Source organism: Budorcas taxicolor, chromosome X (genome assembly GCF_023091745.1).
Source record: "Budorcas taxicolor isolate Tak-1 chromosome X, Takin1.1, whole genome shotgun sequence".
Lineage (NCBI taxonomy): Eukaryota > Metazoa > Chordata > Mammalia > Artiodactyla > Bovidae > Budorcas > Budorcas taxicolor.
Genome location: NC_068935.1, coordinates 125117611 through 125139789, shown reverse-complemented (window position 1 = coordinate 125139789; position 22179 = coordinate 125117611). Strand labels below are relative to the sequence as shown.

General features: G+C 39.3%; 1 protein-coding gene across 1 annotated transcript in view; it reads right to left on the bottom strand.

Moving 5' to 3' along the window:
- The window catches only part of MAP3K15 (mitogen-activated protein kinase kinase kinase 15), a 145149-nt gene that overhangs the window by 86403 nt on the left and 36567 nt on the right, over positions 1 to 22179 (bottom strand). The window contains exon 4 of the mRNA XM_052662827.1: positions 3951 to 4144. Within this exon, the coding sequence (XP_052518787.1) occupies positions 3951 to 4144 (194 nt within the window). The remainder of the gene's footprint in view (positions 1 to 3950; positions 4145 to 22179) is intronic.

Here is a 22179-nt window from a genome sequence, read left to right as displayed (position 1 = left end):
GAGGGAAACAATAAAAGCTCCAGTCACGCCTACAAGCATCCAGGACTGTGCTGCAGCCCAAACAAACCTAGCTCTCATGGACATGACTTAGGCTAACACACGGGAGCCTCGCCCACACCTGAGCCTCCCAGGATCAGCCAACGGGGAGCACGTTGTACTTGTGAGTGTCACTTTGCACAAACTGCATATAAACCTAACCACTCAACAGTTACAAAGAAAATCAGTTCATTATGACCTTGAAAATATTTTCAAACTTGACCCCTGATGTATTTGGATAACACACAGGACTCACTAGCTACCCCACCCCATCCCCTCTCCTCCAGTATTCTCAAACACATAGAGGACAAGAAAGCACTTGACTTGAACAGTAATTCCCCCACTGTTAAGAGATTTTTCACAAAGCCGAACAAAACTCCAAAGCCATGAAACACAGTAAGATGAGTGTCTTTAAGATGTATCTTTCAGGTATCCCCAGCTACTAATCACAAAGCTTTTTACACTTGGTCAAGAAACAAAATCTGGATGTGTCCATGAGCAATACAAGAAGCCATGCCTGGACACCTGCAGACCACCTCTGCCTCTCACCCCCTATTCTCTGTGTCATTTTTGACAGCCAGAATGCTTTCCTAATGGAAGACACAGAACTTCCTTTACGTGGGCATCCAGATAATAACAGGGATGTATTACAACATTTAAAGCAGTTTAAAATCACACTGGAATGTCTCACCATAGCCCCTCTAAGAACCAATGCTAGTATTCAGTACTTGGTTTAAAATACATGGATTTAAATATGTTGTCTACTTTCCAAGCAATTTTTTTTCCTATGGAGACTGAGCATGACCAAGTTATAATACTGTCAACCCATTACACAGCTGAAATGATTTAACCGTATACAGTAACATCAGGTTGTTTATTTAAAAGAGCAAGTTTAACAAGTAATAGTCTTCAGAGAATGAGAAACAATACCAAAGAATAACCAATGTTGATTTTAATTGTTACAAAACTCTGTCCAAAAAAGTGTTTACAGTACACTGCCTGGTCCAATGCTTATAATAAATCTCAACATTTCAGTAATTAAGTGAAATTAATTTACTTTCACTTAAGTAAAGTGAAAGTGCTCTGATATAACCACTTCACACCAGTCAGAATGTCTGCAATCCAAAAATCTGCAAGCAATAAATGCTGGAGAGGGTGTGGAGAAAAGGGAACCCTCCTACACTGTTGGTGGGAATGCAAACTAGTACAGCCACTATGGAGAACAGTGTGGAGATTCCTTAAAAAATTGCAAATAGAACTGCCTTATGACCCAGCAATCCCACTGCTGGGCATACACATCGAGGAAACCAGAATTGAAAGAGACACGTGTACCCCAGTGTTCATCGCAGCACTGTTTATAATAGCCAGGACATGGAAACAACCTAGATGTCCATCAGCAGATGAATGGATAAGAAAGCTGTGGTACATATACACAATGGAGTACTACTCAGCTGTTAAAAAGAATACATTTGAATCAGTTCTGATGAGATGGATGAAACTGGAGCCGATTATACAGAGTGAAGTAAGCCAGAAAGAAAAACACCAATACAGTATACTAACACATATATATGGAATTTAGAAAGATGGCAATGATGACCCTGTATGCAAGACAGCAAAAAAGACACAGATGTGCACAGCAGACTTTTGGACTCAGAGGGAGAGGGAGAGGGTGGGATGATTTGGGAGAATGGCATTGAAACATGTATACTATCATGTAAGAATCGAATCGCCAGTCTATGTCCGATGCAGGATACAGCATGCTTGGGGCTGGTGCACGGGGATGACCCAGAGGGATGTTATGGGGAGGGAGGTGGGAGGGGGGGTTCATGTTTGGGAATGCATGTACACCCGTGGTGGATTCATGTCAATATATGGCAAAACCAATACAGTATTGTAAAGTAAAATAAAGTAAAAATAAAAATTAAAAAAAAAGAATAAAAAAAAATAAAAGTATCAGTGTATTGCTTTAATTTTTATTTCCTTGTCTCTTGCTTATTACCTCAATGATGAGCAAATTAGTAGATTCTACTAATGTTTAAAATTCTATGATTAATCAAATGAATAATTAAGTTGGGTGATAGCCACTGTCCATTTGCTGGACTATAAAGGTATCAAAAGCTATTAAAGTGTTATTAGTTTCACCTGTCAAGTAAAAATGTACACACTTTAGTCTTGTTTTCAAGGGAACTCTGAAAAATAGTTTCAATAAACAAAGAAACCTAATAAGCACGGCAACCTGTAAGTAAATAAACAAAACACTGAATTAAACACTGAATTAAGTATGGCTTGGAGACAACATGTATGTAATAAACATGCAGCCATTTCTGCCTCTGGTAACCAGGAAAGACACTGCTAATCAGTGTGAACTTGGAAATGGCTTCAAATCCCTTTTCTGCACAGGGCTCCGGGTGGCCTTCATCAATCTATGCAAGTTGGCACTTGAGCTGAAAATCTGTCTGCCATCCCTGTTACAGATGTTTTCAACCATTAGCATCATTTACCCTCTCACTAACCCTTGCCAGGTATCTGGGAGTTCAAGGGGTGGAATCAACCAACAGGTATTTCAAGTTCTTTGAAATTAAACCGAATTGAAAGACTTGTCCTTTCCTACTGAAACATACATGAAGTGAATGAGAAACAAACCTGAGGCCACTTCTTGCAGATACCTTGTTCATCTGGCAGACTCAAGCTAGCCTACTTCCTCGTCAGACCTGAAAAAATGATCCTGGGAGACTTTTCTCCTTGAACCTCGCTAGAATATTCACTGTGCAGTAAGACAATAGCTAGCAAGCTGGGTCCGAATGAGGTTTTTGAGGGATGTGCTGCAAAAGGTGCCCCGTTTACTTTCTAGATTGACATGTGGTCACATATGCCTGAGTTGGCAGTCTTCTTTTCCCATTACAACCTGTAGCAGAAACTGTGTGCCCAGAGAAGAGGTGACAGGATAGAAAAGGAGAACAGACTATGAACAAGCATGCACCTCCCACCAGCCCCACAGTAGTAATGCTCCACAGTTTGGGGGACCACAGCACAAGCCAGAGGGACATGTGGCCCTTATACTTCAAGTTAGTTCTGCCAGTGCTTTGGATTTTCATTTGTTTTGGAAAGACAAATCCTTCTCCTTGTGACTTAACTTTCAGGAGCAAATCCTTTAAACTGGCTACAGGCAAAGAAAATCTGAATTCTTTCTTTAAGTGGAATAATTTTTCTGCCTTCAAGTTTCAAAACAGGGATATTTCCAGGACTGGTTTCTTGAGCACTGAGGCTCCAAGAGGTTAGCTGACTGTTCCAAGGCTACACAGGGAAAGACCGCCTGAGCCAGGATTCAAACCCAAACCTGTCAGCTCTTGAATTACTGCTCCACACCTTCTCCAACATAAATCTACCAAGAACATGTCCCAGGGCACACTGTGGTCAGGATGGCTTCAGCTTGACTCAATATACCCCGACTTGTACAGCATAGGGGCTAATGTTTGGAATAACCTTGCTGACACATTTTAACAACTTCAACAGCTGATTGGCAGTGCGCAGGAACTGACCTTCAGAAATGATCTTAGAACACAGAATGTCAGAGTTGAAAGTGCATTAAAGAAAATCAATGATTTAAGTTCCTTATTTTCTAAATGAGAAAACAGCTACAGAAAAGCTATTTGTCAAGGTTGCGTAAAGAGCTGGAACCAAACACAAACTGAACCCTGACCTCAACTCCAGTTTCATTCTCTTTCAGCTACACCTCAACAGCCCAATGCAGTGAGCCAGTGTGAAACCCTGGATTCCAGAACGACTTTAAAGTGACTGGTTGGAGTTCCCCACTCTCTGGGCACTATGGTCTCTTGAAGGTACATCACCTCCATGGACACGAAGGGAAAATTTTGGTCAAGCTCCCCAGGTTGAGGACAGTTGATGGGAATTACCATGAGGTCACATGGATGTCCTTGAGGAGGCTAGTAAACCTGTCCACCAGAGGTACACACAGTGGACCTAGGAGGGTGTCCCAGTTGGGCTGCATGTACTCTGAGGCACGCCGTTGGGCATCACTCTCGCAGCAAAAATAATCAGCGCATGGTGTCACGATGTATGGGATGAAATAATAATTTCCACTGGATGCCTGGAAAAAAGAAACAAAAATGTTTCACAAAATAAGCAATGCAGAAGCACAGCTGTGGATCTGGGCAGGTGGAACCTTGGTGGGACAGGAAAGGAGAAAATGCCTGATGATGAACAACTACTTGCACAATATGACTATGAATCTATCAGATGCAAACAGGAAACCACTCCATTTCACAAGCTCTAACACATGGACATACAACAAAAATTTGGTTTTCAATGCTGAACTGAGCAGTATACATCTCTGAATTTCACTGGCAGATTTTAGGTTTTTAATTCTCAGAAATTACCAACACAATATTGTAAAGTAATTAGCCTCCAATTAAAATAAATAAATTTATATTTTTAAAAATTAAAAAATTAAAAAAAAGAAATTATATTTCATTACATATCCTCCAAATCAGAGGGAACTTCAGCCCAATGATAACCAAGAAGTAAAATGTAAAGGTTTAATTTCTCTCTTTTGGCATGGCTGGAAAAGCCTTATTATTTGATAATGTAACCACAGGTGAATTATTTATAAACTTTGTTGAGTAGAAACTGTTTTGCAGGAAGCAGATATTAACAGATATGATTAGTCCCAGAGATGTTTTGGGAAAAGATTTTGTTTAAAAATTTTTACATTGTCAAATAATACTCAAGTAGAACTATGCTTTTTCTATGGAATAATCATGATTCATAGTCAAATTGCAACCATTTTTTAAAGCATAAATGCTACCTTTAGTTTTTTTACTCTTTCAGTTTTTAAATTATGAAGTTATGATAACATATTTACAGGAGGACTTGGAAAATATACAACAAAGTTACATATAGTTCTACTATATATTACAATTATTTTAAATAGATAAATTTTTAGTTGGAGTTTCTTTATCAAACTCTCAAGTATTAATAGAATGAATATACAGAAAAGTAGAAGGAAAGTACCATGAACCAATTCAAAATAATACAATTTTCACACAACAGTAGAATACAAATTCTATTCAAGTTCCCATAGACTATATATAAACTAGGAGACACTGGAACATATCCAGGGACATAAAACAGGTGCAAAAAATTCATGGTCTAAAGGTACTGAAATCATACAGAGTTGGTTCTCTTATCACTGTGGAATTATGTTAGAAATCAGTATCAAAAGATATTTGAAAATAACCCACATATTTTCAAGTGCAATGTGACATTTACCAAGAGAGATCTCTGACTTAGCCATTGAAAGCCTCAGTAAACTTAGAAGACTGAAAAAACACAGAGGGTGATTACAGAGAAGGAAGCATTAAAATGAGAACTATTAAAATGAAAAATTAATATCAAAGATATTTAAAAACCCTATGTATTTGGAAATTAAATGTCCACTTTTAAATGATGGGTGTATCTAAAAAGCCCTAACAAGGAAAACTAGAAAATATTTGTAACAGAATAAAAATGAAAAGAGAATTTACCAGAATTTGTTGCATGCAGCTGAAACTGCTCAATGTAACTAAATACAAAGCAGAATCTTGAATAAGGTATGAAAATAAATAATGGACACTAGCATAAAATCTTGTGAAATGTGTACAAAACTGTATTTTAGTTAATAATACTGTTATCATGTTTTCTCTTTTTTTTTTTTTTTTTTTTTACAACATAGTATTTCTTGATATTCTCAGAACTGGATTAGAAGTTTTGAGCTTCAAATTTTAGTAAAAAAGATCACTAAGATAATGAACTTTCTAGTCTTTTAGCAGTAATATCAGATGCCAAAATATATGGAACTATATCAAAGTTTTGAGTGAATATTAATTAGAAACCTAGCATTCTATTTATACTAAGTCCAACAAGTGGAATTAAAATGTCATAAATTTTTTAGCTAGGCAAAAATTTATAACATTTCTAAAATATATATATATCATATATATATATATACACACACATGTATGTATACATATACAAAAGTTTTTCTACTATGCTTGATAAAGGCTTGAGAAAGAAAAACAGAAAAGAGACACAGAAATTGGAAAACATAAACTAAATGAAATGGGAGCACTGAACATGAAATAGAAAAAGAAACACTACCTTTAAATAGCATTCAGCCCATGCTTGGGCTCCCTGAGAGCTCAGTTTGTAAAGAGTCTGCCTGCAATGCAGGAGACCCCAGTTCGATTCCTGGGTCGGGAAGATCCCCTGGAGAAGGGATAGGCTACCCACTCCAGTATTCTTGGGCTTCCCTTGTGGCTCAGCTGGTAAAGAATCCGCCTGCAGTGTGGGAGATCTAGGTTTGATCCCTGGGTTGGGTAGATCCCCTGGAGAAGGGAAAGGCTACCCACTCCAGTATTCTTGGGCTTCCCTTGTGGCTCAGCTGGTACAGAATCCACCTGCAATGCAGGAGACCTGGGTTCGATCCCTGGGTTGGGAGGGTCTCCTTCAGGAGGGAAAGGCCACTTACTCCAGTATTCTGGCCTGGAGAATTCCAAGGACTATACAGTCCATGGGGTTGCAAAGAGTCGGATATGACTGAGAGACTCACTTTTCACTTTTTCAATTCCATCCTCAGTTTTTAGCATATTTGGAGGACTACAATACGCTCTTAAATGAAATTCTACTATCACAGTCTATCTTTTGTCTGTACTGTTACAAAAAGCTACTATGTTGAAATTTCTGACTTGTTAATTCCTATATCTTCACTATGTTTTAAAGAATTTGATGCCAGCAATAATACATCTGACTTTTCCCCCTAACTTGTTAAACTAAAGGAGTTATCTAGGAAATTTGTCATCAGTTCAGTTGCTCAGTCGTGTTTGACTCTTTGCGACCCCATGAACCGCAGCATGCCAGGCCTCCCTGTCCATCACCAACTCCCAGAGCTTGCTCAAACTCATGTCCATGGAGTCGGTGATGCCATCCAACCATCTCATCCTCTGTCGTCCCCTTCTCCTCCTGCCCCCAATCCCTCCCAGCATCAAGGTTTTTTCCAATGAGTCAGTTCTTTGCATCAGGTGGCCAAAGCATTGGAGTTTCAGCTTCAACATCAGTCCTTCCAATGAATATTCAGGACTGATTTCCTTTATGATGGACTGGTTGGATCTCCTTGCTGTCCAAGAGACTCTCAAGAGTCTTCTCCAACACCACAGTTCAAAAGCATCAATTCTTTGGAACTCAGCTTTCTTTATAGTCCAACTCTCACATCCATACATGACTACTGGAAAAACCATAGCCTTGACTAGATGGACTTTTGTTGGCAAAGTAATGTCTCTGCTTTTTAATATGCTGTCTAGGTTGGTTATAACTTTTCTTACAAGTGTCTTAATTTCATGGTTGCAGTCACCATCTGCAGTGATTTTGGAGCCCCCCAAAATAAAGTCTGTCACTATTTCCCCATCTATTTGCCATGAAGTGATGGTATAATTTGGCATGACACATAACCTTGGGAAGCACACTTTCACCAAGAATGAGAAGTCAAATGAGCAATACAGCTTCTTCTAAATTAAAAAGAAATTCATTCACCCGAGACAACTGTCAGAATGCTACAATTTCAGATCAACGGAAGTCTTGGGAAAACTCCACACTGGGGAACTAGTTTCAAACATATAGGTGACAGACATTTTAGTTTTCCTTTTGAATAAGATTTGCTTACATAAGGACAAGTGGTATTCTTCTTTCTATCTAAATTCAAAATACAAATAATTGTCTTGAAATTTTCTCCCTCTTTTGTACCTCCTAGGGCATCTATATCCCTGCTGAGATGTCTGTAGGCCCTAAAATACTTTGTTAAGGAAAAATGACTAGTGCTGCTCCACTCAATCATACTTGAGACTGCATCAGCACACTTTTTCTGTAAAAGGCCAGATGGTAAATATTTTTGATCTTGTGGGCCATATAATCTCTACTCTCCAAGTACTCAACTCTGCTGTTAAATCACGAAAGCAGCCACAGACAAGACATAGACACATGAGCATGGCTGTGCCCAGTGAAACTATTTATGGGCAAAAATCTGAATTTCATATTTTCACATGTCCTAGAAAATTCTTTGGGCTTCCCCAGTGGCTCAGTGGTAAAGAATCTGCCTGCCAATGCAGGAGACACTGGTTCAATCCCTGGGTTGGGAGGACTACCTGGAGAAGGAAAAGGCAACGCACTCCAGTATTATTGCATGGGAAATCCCATGGACGGAGCAGCCTGGCAGGCTACAGTCCACAGGGTTGCAAACAGTTGGACATGACTTAGTGACTAAACAACAACAACAACAAAATATCCTTCATCTCCTGATTGTTTCTCAATCGTTAAAAAGTGTAAAAGCCATTGTAAGCTCACAGGTCATACTAAAACAAATGGTGGGCCAACACTTGTCTAACACTAACCTTCCTGATGTTTCATGACTCCTGATAACAGATTTTATGAAAGTACTTAGCCTGCTACAAAATAGCAGCTGGAGACTGTCCTTGTGGACTCTAGATACTGGAGTTTAACACCTCTCACTGCAAATGCTGATGTGTTATAAAGAGAGGTGGCAACATTTTGGGTATGTTGGTGATAAATGGGGAACAGGAGGAAGACTCATGGTTACTTCCTAGCAATCACTGAACAAGGCCTGTACCAGAGGAACAAAGACCCTTCCCCCTCTGGTAATATCTGCAGATTCTCAAAGATCGATTCAAAGTGCCCAACAAAGTAAGCTTTTGATAGATTAGAGACACATTTCTCCATCATCTATATCAAGAAAGTCATGGTGCCAAAGTTAATTAAATTAAACGCCATTATACATTCATTTGTATATTAATCTGCTTGTTCTTTTACCTAAAGTTGGTTGAGTTTATGGTAAAAGATTTCCTAGTTTAGACTAAGAAGGATAAAAGAGCTATGTGAATCAGTGAAGTCTAGAAGGCAAAAAATAAAAATCCTTGAAGAAATGGAGTTTGTTATTTTCAGAAAGTTAGGGCTAGACTGGAGGTATGTGGAGCTCCTCAGATTCCCTTCCCAGAAAATCAACCATAACTGGTAACAAACATTTTTCTAAAAAAACCATTTTAAGTCTGTATAAAATATCTTAAGAGCAAATAGCAAATGGACAAGAGATCTTTATTCAAAAAAACAATTAAATCTTGATAAGGACAGTGAGGCTCTAGCATGTGAGCTATAAGCTGCTCTTCCCCTACCCTCCAGCCCAGAGTGACAGTTCTACTCTGGATGGGTACAGCCAAGAAGATGTGTTCCCCTGCCACCCCCAATCTCAAGTCGAGGATGACAGTTTCTCCCTAGGAAGGCTAGGCCACCAGCATCCTTATTCACCACGGTCTTGTGTTGTAAAGCCCTATTCCAGGTAAGCATGGTTAAGAGAACCAGGGCTCCATCCCCTCACCCACTTCCCACTTGTATGGCATCTTAGGTGAATCAGGCCAAGAATACTGGGCCCTGATCATCTATGTCCCAGCTCACATTGGATGGAGGTCCCATGTTAGGAGAGGCAAGCTGAGAAGATCAGGGGCTGCCAGCTCTGGCCAGCAGCCCACTCACAGCAGGGTATCATTCTGAAAGAGGCAGGCTGCTATCCCCTTGTCCTGCTCTGGAGCATTGGTCTAGAGCTCTGCCTAGGGTCAAGGCATGAGGTAAGAACACAGAGCTCTGCAGCTCTCCCACTGGTTTTATGTGGAATATAGCATGGGGAAGTTCAAACCTATGGAAGCTGTTAAAGACTACGAAGACTTTTGTAGCAAGAAATTAAGAGGAGGCTGGTAGCTCCATGAGAGCAATAGGTGAAAGGTAGACCAGCTAGAAGTTTAACAAAAAGGAACAGGGGAAGAGAAAGTTATGGAAGCCTTCCTGTGGTCAGAGTAGACCTTAAAGAACAGCCTTAAAAAACCACATCTGCAAAGAAGTCCAATGTTAATGATATTAGTCTGTGGAACATTTATGTCTCAGGTTATTGGCAAAAACAATAAAGCGATTAGCTACCAACTTGGGGATGCTAACAACTGGATGTGGTATCAATAAAGGAAGATCAATCAGGAACTTAAATCCCACCAGGGAACTCTCCTGGTGGCCCAGTGTTTAAGAATCTGCCTGCCAACGCAGGGGACATGGGTTCAACCCCTGATCCAGCAAGACTCCACATATTGTGGAGCAACTAAGCCCATGTGCCACAACTTCTGAGCCCAAGTGTCGCAACTACTGAAGTCAGTATGCCTTCAGCCTGTGCTTTGCAACACAAGAAGCTACTGCAATGAGAAGCCCGTGCACAGCAACAAAGACCCAGTGCAACCAAAAAAAGAAAAAAACCAAGAAGACAAACTTAATAGTGAAATTAGGGAAAGATATAGTCCAAGAGAGCCCAGCTATATAATCACTGTCATCCCCAGGTGGGGATGAAGAGTTAGGGTAGCTGTGTGCATGCCCAAGGCTGCACCTTCTAAGGAGTGACATCAGAGGCTGCACACTGTGGAGGAAACAGACCTCAGTGAACTAGTCCAGCGAAGTCACTCAACAAATAAACCAATAAACAGGAAGAAATTGCAGAGGCAGGAGGGAGAGAAATCAGTATCCAGAGTTACTACATTGCCTAACGTGTCCAGTTTTCAACCACAAAAAATACAAAAAATGCAAAGAAACAGGGCAGTGTGGTCCATATATATGAAAAACAGCAGGCAATGAGTAACTGCCTTTGAAAGGACCCAGGTATTGGACTCAGGAGACAGAGACTTGAAAACTGCTACTATAAATATGCTAAAAAAAAAAACTAAAGGAAACCATACTTAACAAACAATGCATCATCAAATACAGAATATCAATGAAGAGTTAGGAATTACCAAAAAAAAAAAAAAAAAGTAAAGGGGAATTCTGGTGCTGCTTAGTTGCTCAGTCATGTCCAACTCTTTGCACCTCTGTCCATGAGGATTTTGCAGGCAAGAATACTGGAGTGGGCTGCCATGCCCTCCTCCAGGGGATCTTCCCAACCCAGGGATTGAACCCAGGTCTCTCACATTGTAGGTGGATTCTTTACTGTCTGAGCCACCAGGGAAGCCCCTGGAGCTAAAAAGTATAATAAAAAAATAGTGTTAGTCTTTCAGTTGTGTCTGACTCTTGGCAACACCATGGACTATAGCCAGCCAGGCTCCTCTGTCCATGGAATTCTCCAGGCAAGAATACTGGAGTGGGTAGTCATTCCCTTCTCCAGGGGATCTTCAGAACCCAGGGATCGAACCTGAGTCTCCTGCATTGTAGGCAGATTCTTAACTGTCTGAGCCACCAAGGAAGTCCCAAAAGGATAATAACCAAAATTAAAAATTCACTGAAGGGCCTCAACAGGAAATTACAGTGGAAGAAAGAATCAGCAAATTTGTTGATCTGTAGACAGATCTGTAGACAGATCAACAGAGATTATGCAAACTGAAGAGAGAGGAAAAAGAATGAAGAAAAATGAATAGAACCTCAAGGAAATGTAGGACACCATCAAGTATACCAACAAAAACAGATCATAATGGGAGTCCTGGAAGGAGAGGAAAGGAGCAGGACTACACTGAAAGAAATAATTGCTGAAAAATTCAACATTTGATTACGCTAAGCTAAATTCCAAGTAGGATAAACTCAAAGAGAGCCACATCCAGATACACTGTAGTCAAAACTGTGAAAGACAAAGTCTTGAAAGCAGCAAGAGAAAAAAGTGTCTTACTGTGTACAAGGGTAACTCAATAAAATAAACATCTGACTTTTCATCAGAAGCAATGAAAGTTAGAAGGCAGTATAAAAACATATTCAAAGAGATGAGGAAAAGAAAGTCAACCAAAATCTTGTATCTAGCAAAACTATCTTTTATAAATGAAGGAGAATCTAACTTTACCTAAAGTATACAAGATCTTTAGAGAAAATTTCAACACCCTAATAAAGGATCTGAAAGAAAATGTGAGGAGAAAAGGAGAAAATAAAGACATTTTTAAGTAAACACAAACTGAGATAGTTTGTTCCTAGAAGACATGTTTCATAAAAAAAAAAAATACTAAAGGAAGTTCTTCAGGCTGAAAGCAAGTGATACTAGACAGTAATTTTAATTCACACAATAAAAACAAAATATGGGGACTGCCCTGGTGGTCCAGTGGCTAAGACTCCGCACCCCCAATGCAGAAGACCAGGGTTCCTGGTCAGGGAACTAGATCCCCCATGCAGCAACTAAGAGTTCACATGTCGCAACTAAAGATCCCACATACCACAATGAAAATTGAAGATCCTGCGACTAAGACCTGGCACAGCCAAATAAATCTTCTTTAAAAATATGAAATAAAGTTAGTTATATAGGTAACTGTAAGAAACAATATAATTGCTAATTTCTTTTCTTAACTGGTTTAAAAGAAAATAGCACAAAATGACGTATATAATCACATGTTGGGGCCTATGACATGTATTAATAGATATGTAACATATTTGACACTAACAATACAAAAGATGTAGGTAGAAATAAGGCTGTACTTGAATAAGGAAATAGCACTATTTGGTAACCTGAATCCACAGAAACAAATGAAAAGAATTAGGAAGGTAAACAAACAGGTTAATGTAACTCTATAAATACTTATTTTCCTTTCTTCTCTCAGCTTTGTTAAAAGATGATATTATACAGAGTAAGAATTCTAACAAAAATACAAACATTACAACTAAATAATCCCAAGTCTCCATAAGAGGTAGGTAAACTGAAGGTGCAAGAGTCCAACCTATTTGGACGGAATTGTTAGAAGTTTTAAAAATATTTCCAAAACAAATATTTGTGCTGAAATCTTGTTGACAGTCTTCCTTAAGCAAATCTATTCTTCCCAGAGAGCACAGGAGTTAACTTTGCCCCAGTTCTGCTCAAATCCTCAATAATGAAGTGAGAAAAAATAAGACATTGATAAATACATGCTCTGTGCTGTCAAAGGTTATGGCTCAAGTGAGCAGAACAGTAGCAAGAGAGGCTGGTGAAGGCTTGCCCACAGCTGGAACGGATCCTGATCCTCTGAGCAAACATTTAGCCTTATTTGAGAAAATAAGGAGAAAGAAGGGGAATGCATGAATTCTGAAAACAGCTGGGTGAGTTTAATGAACAGGACAGAGGAGACAGCAGGAATCTGGAATCTTGGGAAAGTAAAACTACTGATTTTGAGAAAATCTTTCATAAAAGTATATAAAACTTAAAGAAATTCTACAGAAAGAAATTGGGACTAATGACTACATTTACAAAAGCAATTCATGAACTTCCAAATGAAAGCACAGGCTCTCGAGTACAGTACTTTTGTTCTTACAAAGAAGAGGCCCAAACATCTTCAAGTGATGACTTGAAGACTTTTGTTGGTGGGGAGACCCAAAATTAAAAAGAAAAACATTGATTAGCATAACACACGTTCAATAGCAAACCAGGCTGGGATATTTATAATTGTTACATTTATAAACAGAAACATCTCAAGAATCCAACTCATTAAAACAAATTCAACAAAGACAGCTTAGTTTCCTACATAAAGGGGCATTAGAACCAGTATGCTAGGCACATTAACATGTAAACCCTTATTCCAAACACTCTTCAAGCATTTCCAAAAGGATGATTCTGATATAGTAAGTGAGGTCAGAGAGCACAGTAAAAGCCTCTGGTCTCTAACACTATGAGGGCGGGTGAGGAATCAGTGAAACTACGACCATCTATGAACATCACCACAATGAACAGTTCATCCCATAGCATCACTAGGTTAAATAAGAGGTTGTTTTTTTTTTTTTTTTTTAAATTCTCATTACAGGGACTTTCTGGTGGTCCAGTAGCTAAGACTCCAAGCTCCCAATGCAGGGGGCCTGGGTTTTATCCCTGGTCAGGGAACTAGATCCTACATGCTACAACTAAGACCCAGCATGGCCAAATAAATAAATATTTTAATAAAATAAAAGCTCTCGTTACAAATGTATGGATATATAGTCTCAAATGCTATAATTTTTAATGCCTATCTAATACACCACCTGGTGAATATATATATAGTGTATACTTCATATTTCATCATTCTCATTTATTATATAACTTTGTTTGGAATTTTTTCTTACTATACACTGAGATGAACATCCCTGCATATGGCATCTTTCCACTCTGGTCTTTTCCTGAGAATAGCTTCCCAGGAGTGAGATTATTAGAGCGAGTTTAAGGTTCTCCATATGTGTGGCCAAGTTGCTGTCAAAAAGGATGGAGCAATTTATACTCCCACCAGTAGTACATACAAAGACATTTCAATTTCATCATTGTCTCAGAAGAGCTGGGTAGTGGGTTTTTCCCCCCACATTTGCTAAGTTAGGTAACAAAGAAATAACACAATTATTGAAATGGAAAGTCAGTATCATCTCAGTTCAAGCACAGCAAGATGATGGAGAATCTGGATGGCCAAAGATGGTATCTCAGCTCCACCCCATTCTAGATGGATGACCTTGGAAAATGTATTTGTCCATCTAAACCTCAGTTTTCTCATGTTTGAAATGAGGACAATAATACTGTCAACTTCATCAAGTGACAGAGGCTTAAAGATGGTCATGGCACATAGTGGACATCCAATAAAGATTAGCTATGTTTGACAGTTCTAGACTAGAACAGACTGGGAATTCTGAACCTGGAGCCCATTAATTCTTGGGGGTCTGTGAAAGTGAATGAGAAAAAAAAAGTTCACCTTTTTCATCATTCGCCTTTCATTGAAATATAACAGTGCCTTTGATCAGGAATGTAGGCAATACATTTTGTTTTCAGCAGGGCATGGGACTTTGTCTCTAATACAAATCACAGAATTTTTTATGTGACATTACAGTTCCTCAAGAGATCTCAAAATAACTTTTATACTTATCACTATACCAGAATTATGGCAGTTTTTAGACTTGCTGTTTGATCTTATTATTTGAGACATTAGTAAAGGAGGACACAGACTACAATATATCACTTTAAAATATTTTTGATAACTACATGCATGCATGCTAAATTGCTCCAGTTGTGTCTATTTGCGACCCCATGAACTGGAGCCCACCTGGCTCCTCTGTCTATGGGATTCTCCAGGCAAGGATTCTGGAGTGGGTTGCCACTTCCTCCTCCAGGGGATCTTCCCATCCCAGGGATCAAACTCGCATCTCTTATGTCTCCTGCTCTGGCAGGCAGGTTCTTTACCACCAACTCCACTTATATAGCTCAGTATAATTGGTCTCTTTTGTAGTATGTATTTATTTAGACATTTTAAGATTTATTCTGAGAAGGGGTCCATAGGCTCTTCCAGACTGACAAAAGAGTCCCAGGACCCCAAAATCTAAGAGCCCCTGCTCTGGACTTTAGGCAGAAGTTGCACATAGAACAAACTACCTGCAGCCCTAAAACATCAGAGTTTCTTCAGTGGGCTTCATGTATGAACAGTTACATGATAATAGGCGAGTCCCAGCCATAAACAGCTGCCAGGAGAGCAGAGCATGTTGTAGTCTCAACCTTACTGTCCATCAGGTTCAGTCAAGGCCACCACCCAAGGACACCTAGGACGAGTTCCCCAGCAGGCTCCTCTGTGCCCTGTGCAAGGCGCCCTATGCAAGAAGGCCAGCACAATAACACAAGTAAAGGGGCCTCACTACACTAACACTTATTTTTTATTTATGGCAAGCAGCATGGAGAATTTCATGGACAGAGGAGCCTGACAGGCTACAGTCCATGGTGTTGCATAGAGTCAAACACAACTGACAGACTAACTTTGACTTTTCAGCAGCAACTCTTTCTAATTGTGTTGCTGGAGAAGGCTCTTGAGAGTCCCATGGCCAGCAAGGAGATCAAACAAGTCAATCCTAAAGGAAATCAACCCTGAATATTTATTGGAAGGATTGATGCTAAAACTCAATATTTTGGCCATCCAATGCGAAGAGCCAACTCATTGGAAAAGACCCCAATGCTGGGAAAGATTTAAGGCAAAAGGAGAAGGGGGCGGCAGAGGATGACATGGTTAGATAGCATCAACGACTCTGAGTTTGTGCAAGCTTCAGGAGATAGTGGAGGACAGAGAAGCCTGGCAGGCTGCAGTCCATGGGGTTGCAAAGAGTTGGACACAACTTAGCAACTGAACAACAATACCAGGTCACAAAGTTGTTCAGTAATAGCACAAGCTTATTATTATTATTTTTTTTATAAACTAATTCTTTGGAGCAAAAAAAATGTGTAAGAATTTATCCCAACCAACTTCAACATGAGACTTTAAGCTTGACCTTCCAGGGAACATTTCTAAAATAACGATTAAATACATGTTTAGTCAAAAGAAGAGGGGAAAATCTAAGGCAAATGGAAGGAGGTTTAATACTACCCATGATAAGCTGATTTCCAAGCACTTACGGGAGAATGCATATCTTGATTGCTAGGAAAATGTGCCACTCTGGAGTTTAACTCTTGTAATAGAAAAGGGCTGCAAACCCTTGGTGAAAACTGGAATTTAAAAAGCACAGAGAATTGTTCCCAAGAAAATTTAGGGAGAAATTGAGCAAACTTAAGACAATTAAAAATTATTTAACATAACCATACATGTGACAAAGTCAACTTATTAAGGAAGAAAACCTAAATCAAGCACTGCTCTAAAAACTGATAATAAGGTATAATTCTTTGTCTAGTCAGTTAAAGGAGGATTTTTAAAATCAGTACACATGCACATCAGGGAAATGCAGTTTTTTTTTAAGATCAATGCAAATAGCATTCTATGTACATTGCTAGCTTTCTATATTTATCTGGTCATAAGAGGAAAATACAGAAGCTGAGTAACAATTTCAATTGGATAATCAGACTACTGTGCCACTGAAAGGTGAATGAAGACATCCCTGCTGGAAACATGCCATGTAGCACCAACTGAGCTATTCCAACAGTCCATCTGCTTTGTTCAAATAACAGAATGGCTATCATAAAATCAGAGAATTATTTCAGAGCTGGCACAAATGGCAGTGATCACTTTATTAACAATCATCTCATTTTATACGGGAGGAAACTGATTCCCAGCAAGGTTAACCAACTGGCCCACAGATGACCACAGAGCCAGGCAAATCTCACGTCCTCCCTCTCCCTTCCTGTAGGCTTGCTGCCACTAACTGCCAATCCTGCTTAATCCTGAAACACTCTTATATCAAGATAGACATGATATACAAAACCAAGTGCCCAACACTAACAGATGGGTGAATGGTGTAGTTTATGGTATGTGAATTACATCTTAAAGAAAATAAATGGGTGTCATGGGACACTGGCATGCTGCAGTCCAACTAGCAAAGAGTCAGACACAATTGAATGACTCAACAACAACAAATGGCACACTAAAGACTCATTCAGTTGGTAGGCAGAATTAAATATTTATATTTCGGTTCTGACATTGGCCCTGTGACATATGACACTACTCCTGTCATATTCAAGAGATAGAGAAAAGTTTTTTTTGGTTCACACCTCCAGAGTTCTGCAATTTTTTTTTTTTTCCAGAGTACTTCAATTTAAAAGAGAACACAATCACAGGCATGAAGGGGAAAAAAAGACAAAAAGACTTGAAGGGAGAACTTCAGATGACATAGAAATATAAAATAGCTACACAAATGAAATAAATATTCAAATGGAAGAGACTTTCTTTTTACATAAATCACATTCAATGAATAAAATCCTCCCTCTCCATCTACTATGACAATTAGCTTTCTTATTTGAAATCGAGTCTTCACTAACAAAAACGGTAGAAATTCTGACTCTGAACCCAGGAAACCCAAAGGATGCAGAAAGGAGAAAAGAAATTTAATTGCCTTTTGTCTCTAAGCAATCTACATCATCCTTGATAATCTTGGATCCCAAGCCAAAGCAAACTGAAGGAATGAGGAAGGCAAGAAAGACCAGGAGAAATTCTGTTACTCGAAACTTGAGGCCTCAGTGAGCTTACAAGCCAGGTACAAGACTTGCAGTACCACAGACAATACCCCCAATAGTGCCAATGTCTGTTTCTCAAAGAATTTCCAATTTATTGCCATCATAGAGATAACCATTTTGATGGGAACAATGAATGTCTTTTAAATCTCACTGAATTTCCAGAAAAGAAAATAATCACCTAGTCCAGAGGTCAAGAACCAGATTACTTTTTTAATAACATGATCCTAGCTCGGAAATTTAACTCTGCTTTTAAAGGACCAGCTCTCAACTCTGGCTTTAGGACACGACAAATGAAAGTAAGGTCCGGTTTACTTTGAACTATCTTTTCTCCACGTACTGGGTGGAACACCTCATCTTTCTCCTGGTCATTTTCCTGAGGATCAAGGAAGGTTTATGTCCCATGTTTCCTCTCTGCTGAGGCTACATACAGCTTCTGAATAATCACCCACCAATTCAAAAGAAAACATCGTTTCTGTGCATCTCTGCCTTCGAGGTACATGCCTTAGTCTTAGGGTACATATGATTCATATATTTCTCAAATGAAATGATTACAATGCAGCGGACACTCAGGTGCACACCCAGACTCCCCTTTTCAAGGAAAGATGTATTGTCCTAGCTACTGAGAACACTGCAGCTCTCAGCCCTGCTGCCAGTCCCTTCTGGAACTGCCTCAGGTGCGAAGAGCACCTCACACCCAGTATCATTCTCCTTCCAGTGAGGGACGGATGTAGGAGTATAAAGGCCTGACCACATCATCACAACTCACAACTACTTGGAAACTCCAGCTCCCCGCGGAGGTCAGGCAAGGCTTCCACCGGGCCTGCATCCCAGCGGGATTTCTCTTTCTGCCCAATCCTGCTTCCTGCCCTCCTCTCCCTCACAGGTGATCCCAAGGGCACTCCTCAATAGATTCCCTGTTCACTGAACTCAGTCTCACAGTTTACTTCCTGGGGAGAATCAACCCACAAAATATAACATATCTTTGAAGGTATAGTTATTTTTACAAAGGAAAATTAAAACAAAGAATACCTGTGGACTATGTACAACAATAACAGACTACCAGGAAGTTCCAAGGTTTAATAGATAAAGGAGTCTTGGGGTTGGCTATACTTTCACTCTTGTTTTCATAAAGGCTATAATTTCACTCTTGTTTTTGATCTCTCATCATATCAACAAGTCTTCTGAAGTGATAAAATGCTGAAAGGGGCTATCTTTGTTATCACTAAGTACCAAAAAATAGCCTCTAAGAATGAAAATGGATCAAAATAATATATGAAGTCACTTTTATGGAATTCTGATCAAAAACTGAATTATATTTTAACTCAAATATTGAATTATGAAGCAAAATATGATGTGTTAAAGATTTCTATGGAAAATATCTTTAAAAATAAATCTTGCAAAGGAAATTAAGAAAATTTCCTTTACAAGAATATCCAGAAGAAGAAAATATCTAGGAATAAATTTAACTGAGAAGGTAAAAGACTTGTACACAGAAAGCTATAAAACACTGCTGAAAGAAATTAAAGGGGCCCTCAATAAACAGAAAGACATTCTGTGTTTTTGGACTGGAAAACAATATTATTAAGATATCAATACCATCTAAGCGATAAACAGTACAATGCAACCCCTTTCAAAATTTCAATGGTCTTTTTTGTAGACATGAAAAAGTTGATTCTTAAATTTACATGGAATTGCAAGTGACCTCAGATGGCCAAAAGAATGTTGAAAAGAAGAACAAAGACAGATTTCCTGATTTTAAAAAGTACTATAATGTTACAGTAGTCAAAACAGCATGGAACTGACATAAGGGTAAACATACAGGTCAATGGAACAGAATTTCAAGTCTGGAAACGAACTCTTAAATTTATGGTCAGTTGACTCTGACAAAGGTGCCAAGAAAATTTAATGGGGAAGGAATCATCTTTTTAAGAAATGGTACCAGGACAACTGGATCAGTTCAGTTCAGTTCAGTCGCTCAGTCGTGTCCGACTCTTTGTGACCCCATGAATCATAGCACGCCAGGCCTCCCTGTCTATCACCATCTCCCGGGGTTCACCCAAACTCATGTCCATCGAGTTGGTGATGCCATCCAGCCATCTCATCCTCTGTCATCCCCTTCTCCTGCCCTCAATCCCTCCCAGCATCAGAGACTTTTCCAATGAGTCAACTCTTCGCATGAGGTGGCCAAAGTATTGGAGTTTCAGCTTCAGCATCAGTCCTTCCAAACAACACCCAGGACTGATCTCCTTTAGAATGAACTGGTTGGATCTCCTTGCAGTCCAAGGGACTCTCAAGAGTCTTCTCCAACACCACAGTTCAAAAGCATCAATTCTTCGGCGCTCAGCTTTCTTCACAGTCCAACTCTCGCATCCATACATGACCACTGGAAAAACCATAGCCTTGACTAGGCGGACCTTCATTGGCAAAGTAATGTCTCTGCTTTTGAATATGCTATCTAGGTTGGTCATAACTTTCCTTCGAAGGAGTGAGCGTCTTTTAATTTCATGGCTGCAGTCACCATCTGCAGTGATTTTGGAGCCCCAAAAAAAGTGTCTGACACTGTTTCCCCATCTATTTCCCATGAAGTAATGGGACCAGATGCCATGATCTTCATTTTCTGAATGTTGAGCTTTAAGCCAACTTTGTCACTCTCCTCTTTCACTTTCATCAAGAGGCTTTTTAGCTCCTCTTCACTTTCTGCCATAAGGGTGGTGTCATCTGCATATCTGAGGTTACTGATATTTCTCCCAGCAATCTTGATTCCAGCTTGTGCTTCTTCCAGTCCAGCGTTTCTCATGATGTACTCTGCATAGAAGTTAAATAAGCAGGGGGACAATATACAGCCTTGACGTACTCCTTTTCCTATTTGGAACCAGTCTGTTGTTCCATGGCCAGTTCTAACTGTTGCATCCTGACCTGCATATAGGTTTCTCAAGAGGCAGGTCAGGTGGTCTGGTATTCCCATCTCTTTCAGAATTTTCCACAGTTTATTGTGATCCACACAGTCAAAGGCTTTGGCATAGTCAATAAAGCAGAAATAGATGTTTTTCTGGAACTCTCTTGCTTTTTCCATGATCCAGCAAATGTGGCAATTTGATCTCTGGTTCCTCTGCCTTTTCTAAAACCAGCTTGAACATCAGGGAGTTCACGGTTCATGTATTGCTGAAGCCTGGCTTGGAGAATTTTGAGCATTACTTTACTAGTGTGTGAGATGAGTGCAATTGTGCGGTAGTTTGAGCATTCTTTGGCATTGCCTTTCTTTGGGATTGGAATGAAAACTGACCTTTTCCAGTCCTGTGGCCACAGCTGAGTTTTCCAAATTTACTGGCATATTGAGTGCAGCACTTTCACTGTATCATCTTCCAGAATTTGAAATAGCTCAACTGGAATTCCATCACCTCCTCTAGCTTTGACTGGATAGCCACATGTAAAAGAAAGAAGTTGGATCCCGACCTCACACCAGACAGAAAAATTAAGTCAAAATGGGTCAGAGGAATAAATTTAAGAGCCAGAACTATAAAACTTTAAAAGGAAACATAGAAGTAATTTTTTGTGACCTGGGGTTAGGCTAAGCATTCTCAGATACAACACCAAAAGCATGAGGCATAAAATAAGTGATGAGGTCTCTGAAAAGGGCCTTGCATCCAGAATCACGAAGAACTCTAACAGCTCCATAATAAGACAAAAAATCCAACTAAAAATAAGCAAAAAATTTGAACAGACATTTCACCAAAAAAGACTATGAATGGCTAATAAGCTCATGAGAAGATGCTCAACATCATGACTCACTAGGGAACTACAAAACCACAATGAGATACCACTTCATACCAAAATGGATATAATAAAAAGACAGATCATACCAAGTATTGATGAAGATGTGAAGAAGCTAGATCTCTCATTGGTGAAGGAAATGTAAAATGGTACACCCACCCTGGACATTATTTTGATAGTTTCTTACAAACTTAAACATATATTTACTATATGATCCAGCAATTCCATTCCCAGGTATCTACACAAGAGGAATGAAGACATATTTCCAACACAAACACCAGAACGTTTATAGCAACACTATGAAAAACAACTAAAAAGTGGAGACAATCCAAAAGTCCATCAATTGAAGAATATAATTGCTATAAATACATGGAATATCCATACAATAAATACTTTTCAGCGATAAAAAGGAA